Raw genomic sequence first — 7,266 nt, 5'->3', positions numbered from 1 at the left:
CTGTTCTGCTGCCTGCTGAAATTCAGCCTGACCATCTGCTCCTGCCTCATCTGCTTCGGGTTCACACTGCATGAGTCCTGCAAAGAGGTGAACAGCACCAGCCTCAATCTCACAGCCTGCTCCTCCATCATGCTGCACAGGTGAGGAACTGAGCCTGGCACACATATCCCTCACTCTGCAGGGGCCTGTTGCTCTTGGCCTTTCCAGGTAGGACTGATTCCCCTCTAACAAGCTTCAGCTGCATGATCCAGCTATAATGGTTATACAGAGGGCTGGATGCTCTCCCTGTATCTTTGGGGCACTTGCTCACTGTTCTCTCCTGTAGTAGGACAGCCTAACTCCAAGCTCACACTTAGTTCTCTCAGCTATCAGAGGACATGCCCTGGTGGGAACAGGTCAGACAGTAAGTCCCCACTGTTGACTTCTTTCCTGTGTCCTCTCATTTACTAGCAATGATAATCGTGCTCCTGACTGGTTTGGGAAGTTTTCCAATGCTCTTCTTGTAGCCCAGAAGCTCACAGCTGGACTGATTGTTTTACACACAGGTAAGTCCATGTTCACAGACCCCCCTTCCCCACTCTGGGGTAAAACTTGAATCCTTTGCCTGTTTCTTTGCCCCCTATGCCAGAGCACAAACTCCCTGGTAGAAGCAGACACTGCAGTAGTCTCAGCACAGGCATAAAGTCCCTTTTCTTACTAAACATTGCTCTAACAGATTAAAGAGAGCACCTTCAGAGCTGATTCTACCTCCTACCAGCCTGGTGAAGTGCTGATTCCTTTCCAGTCTCCATTCCTTACCAGAAGAGCAGTATCCCTCTTTGCATCTTGCAAATCAGCTAGCAGCATCCTGCAGCTCTCCAAAAATATTCCCTGCCTCAGAAGTCCTATGCCTTCTGCCATTTTGTGAAGCACCCCATTTACTTCCCCCAAACAACACTGGTACAGGTGTGACTACCCTGGAGCTGGAAGCCTTTTTAAACCCTCTGCAGGGGCGGGAAGCCAGCCCCTGGTTGACCCTCATCACCTCCACACGATTGTCTGGCAGAGTAGGTCCAGCTGCTCTCTGATGACCTAAAAGGGTCAGCTCTGCTCCCTTTCCACCATATCATGTGGTGCTGTGCCTTGGTGCCAGGCAAAGCGTTACATTTTGAGACGTGTGAGGTGTCCAGGCCAACACTTCCTGATTTGAGAGGCAGCCCTGCTTTGGAGAGAGGTAGCATGCATTACAGTTTTATATCCTTCAGATCACTGAGCAGGGATGCTTTGCCTGGTGGGAGGTGGGAAATGCTGTTTTGAAGAGCCAAAGGAAAAGCTGAGCAAATGCTCTGTCCTGTGCAGGCAGCTCTGGGTCTCTGGCTAAATATCTTTTCTCTGGGCTGGAGCTTTCCACTGGTGCAGGCCTGAAGTGACCCAGAGACATGGGCGTCCCCCGTGCTCCCTAGTTTTGGTCCTTTGTCTGATCTGCTTTAGCACAGCAGGCAGTGAACCAACCTTGGGATTCCCACAGTGAGTAATCCTATGCAGTACTGCCACTGCACACCCCCCAGCCCTGCATATTTGGGGACTTGGAATTGCTGTGGGGAGTCTGGTCTGAAAGGACCTTGAATGAAAGGTTTGTTTCAGGACATAAACCCCATGTCCCTTTGGAGTAATAGCTGTTGATGTATATTGTGAAGCATTGTACCTGTGTGTGATGCTAAATAACCCCCTTTTCGATCTGTCCCCATAGTGTTCATATCCATTACCCACGTCCATCGCACCAAGCCATTGTGGAAGAAGAGCCCCCTCTCCAACCGGTGGTGGACGCTCACTGTGGCTGTTGTGTGAGTATCCCCAGGCCCCGATGAGGCACTCCAGAATGTTGGAGGAAAGGAGGGATCTAGACCTCCACTTTGCTGGTGCTGAGGAAAATGATAGTACATGGCAATTGTTCGTCACTGCTGAATTGGTGAGGGGTCTCTGTTGTGAATTCAGGAGTGTTACATCTGGGCCTGAACCCTGATCTGCAGATCCTGGGAAGCTTGTTAGCTCTGCTGAGATTTGCTGTGTCTGTTGATGATCTTAGATTGCTGGGGCAAGTGGCACAGACTGCGCTGGACCTGAAACTCTGGGAAAACCTCAATTCTGCATTGACCTTTAGCCACGTTTCCATCTCCCCGGTCTCATGGCTCCTGGGTTTTCTTTCCTTGGTCCTTGTGGTTATCATCAATGAGATTGTCAAGCTGCATGAAATCAGGTATGGGTGTAAGTAGGGAAGATGGGGAGAAAGGGCTGGAGCCTCACTCCAGCCCGGCCTTGAGCTGCAGAAAAATGATGCACAGGGAACAGGGTTGGGAATAAAAAGGAAAAGATGATTGCACTGTGTAAATCACCTGGCTATTGTGTGCAAGCTCCTGTTCCACCTCTCAGAGAGGAAGCGCAGGGGAGGAAAGAGGGTCAGGGAAGGGCAGTGGCAGTGATTGGGAGCAGGAAGGGAGACCAAAATTTCCTTATCTCAAACCAATGAGAGGGAGACAGCCAAGGTCTGTGAAATACCAGTATGGAATTGGAGAGGGCTGTTCTCTCCATCTCATCCCATGAGGACAGAAAGGCATTGAATCACAGCAGAGGAAATACGTCTTCACACAGTGCCTGGACTGTGGGACTCATTTTCACGGGAAGTGGCTGAAGCCAAGAATTAGTAGCAGGCAAAGTGACTGGCTGTTCTTCCTAGCACAGGGAGCAGCTGGAGCTGGGAGTTAACGCTAATGAACATTGATTCAGGAAATGGGTTGATGAGAAAAAGCAGTGGGGATTACAGGGAACCCTGATGGGGACGGAGCTGCTGTCTCTGTTCCTGGGAAGGATTTCTGGACCTTTCTCTGCTGTGTCTGATGGTTCTGGAGATGGGACTTGGCTTGATAGGGTAGGACTGAGACCATGGGTTGCTCTCTGGGTTTGATTCCCCTCCTGGGGTACCACAGGGCCCAGGCCAGGGGCTTCCCTGCTTCTTGGGGCTGCCTGGCTCAGGAATCACAGTGGGGCAGCTTTGCTTGCCTTTCATCCCTCCACATGCTGACTCTCATCTTTCTTCTCCCTTCTCCAGGGTCCGGGTCCGTTACCAAAAGAGGCAGAAGTTGCAGTTTGAAACAAAGCTGGGGATGAATTCACCATTTTAAACACTCCCAGCTTGAGTTCCCTGGAGCCAGGGCCACACAGACGCATCCTGCACTGGGAGAGTGGCTGCACTAAAGGCTCAGGGAGTTTTCCCTCACACATGCAAACCAGACAGCCTCCTTGCAAAACTACATCAGCACCTTCCAGGGGGCCCCAGGCAGGGCACTGCTATCAGGATCCCCCAGCAGGTATGCAGCCCCTCCCCAGCCTGCTAGGGTACTCTCAAGGGAGCCTGCAAGCTCTGGAGACTGTTCAGGCTGCTCTTCCTTTATTTATTTATTACTAGAGGTTTTTGTTAGTATCATGGTGATGCTGAAATGAAGTGACTCCTTCCCTCTGTGTGAGCAGATGGGCTTCCTGGACCTGGCAGGAGAATCTGGGGCCATCAGGGGGACATAGGGCTGCTGAAGCAAGAGATCTCTATTGAAACCCATTTTGTTTTTCCATCTCCGCGTGCTCTCCTGGATGATGTGTGTGTGCATGCCTGTGCGTGTCCTCACCCACCTCCCTGTCCCTATGTCCTGGGGCAAAGGAGCCATGTCTCTTGCAGCTGCAGAAGTGCTGGGTGCCAGGCCAGGACTGGAGCTCACATTCCCAAGGGGACACTGGGAAGGGTCTCTGGCAGGGTGCTGGGAAAGCCCCCGAGATGGCCAGGCTGTGCCAGGCCTGCCCTCTAGCGTTGTTGCTGTAGCCATATGCTGGCTGTGAGTGCTTCAAGAGAAAAGGGATAAGACAGGGCTTCACGAAAGGCTGTCCATGCTTGACCCTAGTGATCCGGTGCAGAGAGAGTCAGGAGGGCAGCTCTGCCTGCCTGCAGGGAGTCAGCATGGCTCAGCTTCCTCCAGTCCTGTTGAACCAGCTCTTATCTGCTTTAACAACTCCCAGAGAGGTTTATAACTGTCCTCATTTCTTGCGATTCGAATTGTTGTTCTGCTTCAGTGAAATGCCTACTTGGGAGAGCCATAGCTAGAGATAAAACCTGAGACCTGCCTATGCTGCCGTGGAGGTAGGGAGACGTCTTTCCAGGCAGGATATCTGCATCTTGCAGTTGTGACTAACACGGAGCTGGTGGACGGCTCCTTTCCCAGTCCTGGGATTGTGCTGCATCCAGTACTTCCTCTCCAAGGCACAGGGAAACCCCCTCATCATGTCTTTCTGTGATAGTGTTTGGAAGCCTCTCCCCTCCATGCTGCTCCCCTCACATCTGTTCCCTGCTTTTCCAGAGGTCTCTTCTTCATTTGACTGGGGAGAACCTTCCCCTGAGGCCTGCTGCAAACTGTGATTTGCCCCAGTATGGCACACGTGCTCTTGAGCTCTGACCAGACCCCAGCTGTACTGGGAAGACAGTTGAGGGGCACACAGGAGCACACAGGCTTGGCTACCAGAATATTTGCAGGGAGATATTGACTCCCTTCCTAGTTCTAAAAACTGGCTAAAGCTGGTAAATCCTGGGCCTGTTTTTGCTCCCGACATTAACACTACAGTATATGGCTGTTACTTCTCCTTTGATACCCGAGACTAACAAATGGCTGCTGGTCCTTCCCTGGCAGGCGGGGAGCTGGCTGGTAAACCCCAAGCTCTGCCCTGCTGCTCCACCTTGTCTTCCTTACATTTCAGCATAACTAGAGAGCACACACGCTACTGCGTGTCTCTAAGCAATACCCTTCTCCCTGCTGTGGGTCTGGTAGGAGAGCAAAGGCTCTGAGCTCTGGGGACAGATGGAAGATGCTGGAGTGGGGCAGCTGAGGGTGCTCAGAGGCCCTGGACCCTGTTCCTACAGCTGGAGAGTGGATGTTCAGATTCCATGCTGCTGGCAGGATTGCATGGGATAGGGAGCCAGCAGCTCACTGGGGAAATGGGGGGCTGCTCTCCTGCAACGCAGCAGTACCAGAGTGCGTCTGCTCACCTTTGCCAGCTAGGCTGAACTCGGCCTTCACTCCTCTCTGGGCTGTGGAGCTGCCTGGCTCAGGGAGAACAAGCTGCATCTTTCTGGGTCTTGTTTAAGTCACTAAATGCCAGCTCCAGATCTGTTACCCCTGGCACCTGAGAAATCAGCTTTTCTTTCTGATGCTGGGGTCAGCTAGCAGGTGGGATACGGTCTCCTCTGCGGCAGAGCTGAGCTGGAGTCAGAGGCAGCACCAAGCTGCTCACTGCTATCCCTGCAGGGCAGCCTTCCCCCCCAGACCTTAGCTCTTGCCCTGCACCACTGTTATAGGTGATAAAAGGCAGCAGATACCTGGGCTTCCTGCTGGCCACACCTTCCTCGAGGGGAGGCATCTCCAAGGTTTCCTTCTCTGGGTGATCACAGATGTTTATTTTCCTGCACCCTCCTTCCCCTGCTAGACTTGGAGGGAGCCGAGGCATATGAATGGAGCCTTTTGGGTGGTCTCGCCAATGCCACCCTTCCCTCGGCCACTGAGGTATCCAAGGGTCAGGTGCATGGCTTCAGAAAGAAATTTCCTACATCAAGATGTTTTTAAATGGTGTATATTTTATATTAAATTTTTTGGGATGTATGTAAAAATACTTGATTTGTATTAAAACTTGTAAATTGTATAAAAAAAAAACCCCAAACCCAGACCCACATGCATCCAGTGTATGAACGGCAATAAATGATTGTCTTGGATAACACACACGGCAAGAGTGGGAAGGAGTTTGCACCCAGCAAAGCGAGGAGATAAAAATGTGTATGGCTGCTCGGGTCATAGGGTCTGAGTTACCTGGCTCACCTGTTACAGGGACACAGCCCAAGAGAGTGATGCTCCTGGGACCCGATCCTGGCACTTTTTCCCACCTTCTGCTCAGCTTTGGGCAAACCTGTCCAGCTCTGCATGCCTCTTCCTACAGAGTAACAGTCTGATTACCTCACGGTCTCCTGGATCCCAGGCGCAGCACATGTGGTTGTTCCCAGGCACGGCTTCACTCGTGGCTGGTGGCACAGCTTGAAGCCCTCTTGGATGAAAGATCAGGGGTGAGCTGGAACAGGCACTGGGAGCGAGCACTGGAGAAAAGCAGCGTGGCGAGACGAGGAGGTCTGGGCTTCTTGTTCTGAGCAAAGCAGGACCTGGTGTCACCCTGATCACCAAGGAGGATGGAGGGTCCTTTGCCTGGCAGGTGGGGGTAGCTGTGGCTTCAGACGTGCCCAAAGCTGGGCAGTGGGACACTGGAATGTAGTGGTGGTCCCCAGAGCTCTCACCACACGTTACTACCACGGTGGTAATACTCAAACTGAACATTAACCTCGCTGGAGGCGCAGTGGGACTCTTACCAGGGGAGATTATCTGAGGAAACCCAGATCTTAAGCACTCAAGGGACAGGATAAACCTGATCCTCGATGAACTTCAAAAGGAGCAGGAGACAAACTTGTGCTATTTGACACGGAGGAGACAACTAGGCAAAACTATCAAAAGGGTAAAACATGCCCCACTGTTTAATAGAATTTAGTCTTAATGGATGTTAGTGGAAAACAAAACACATGATTAACACAAACAGAGCAGATGGTTTAAAATCTGTTGTCAGTCTGGTGATTACACGGGCTATTTTTTCCCCTCACTGTCTTGCCGCACGGAGCAGGTGCAGCCAGGGTCAGTTAGTCCCAGTTGCAGTGTACATAACTTACACACCATACAGTAGCTTCAAAATAGAGATCTAGAGCTTAAAAAATAGGCATTCTTCTGCAAAATCAAATGTTTTAATTCCCTTATTGATAATGAGAGCAGCGTGGTGCTGCCCTCAGGTGGCTCAGACAGCGACAGCTCCACCCCAGTGTCCTCTTATCCCTGACCCTAGAGTACAAGACTTGCGGTTCTGGTTAGTAAATATATATAATAAATCACATTTAAAATATATACATTGGGCTTTAAAAAAAACATTTACAGTTTATCAACACTGGAAAAAAATAACGGCTTGTCCCAGGTTGACCCGTGAGAGTAAAAATCAGTTTTAAAAGGTTTTTGTAAACCTTTTGATAAAGTGCCACTGGTTGTAGCTATTTAAAAGCAATCAGGTCCACAACGCAGCACTTGCCTGTCAGACATGGTCATTTAAATACACTCAATGTGATGTATAAATCAGAGCAACCAACTGGCCAGAAGAGAAGTTAACTGCCTC

The 7,266-nt window shown here is 50.9% G+C and overlaps 1 protein-coding gene across 1 annotated transcript in view; it reads left to right on the top strand.

Annotated features, from left to right (window-relative positions):
- Window positions 1–5,635, top strand: part of TMEM94 (transmembrane protein 94) — a 45,170-nt gene extending 39,535 nt beyond the window's left edge. Inside the window, 5 exon segments of the mRNA XM_035893309.1 lie at window positions 1–140; window positions 451–545; window positions 1,730–1,823; window positions 2,066–2,236; window positions 3,086–5,635. Of these exon segments, the coding sequence (XP_035749202.1) occupies window positions 1–140; window positions 451–545; window positions 1,730–1,823; window positions 2,066–2,236; window positions 3,086–3,158 (573 nt within the window). The 3' untranslated portion in view covers window positions 3,159–5,635.
- The last annotated feature ends 1,631 nt before the right edge of the window (window positions 5,636–7,266 follow it).

Source organism: Egretta garzetta, unplaced genomic scaffold, assembly GCF_000687185.1.
Source record: "Egretta garzetta isolate BGI_Z169 unplaced genomic scaffold, ASM68718v1 scaffold34, whole genome shotgun sequence".
Lineage (NCBI taxonomy): Eukaryota > Metazoa > Chordata > Aves > Pelecaniformes > Ardeidae > Egretta > Egretta garzetta.
Note: the sequence above shows the minus strand (reverse complement) of the source record. Positions and strands in the feature narration are given on the sequence as shown.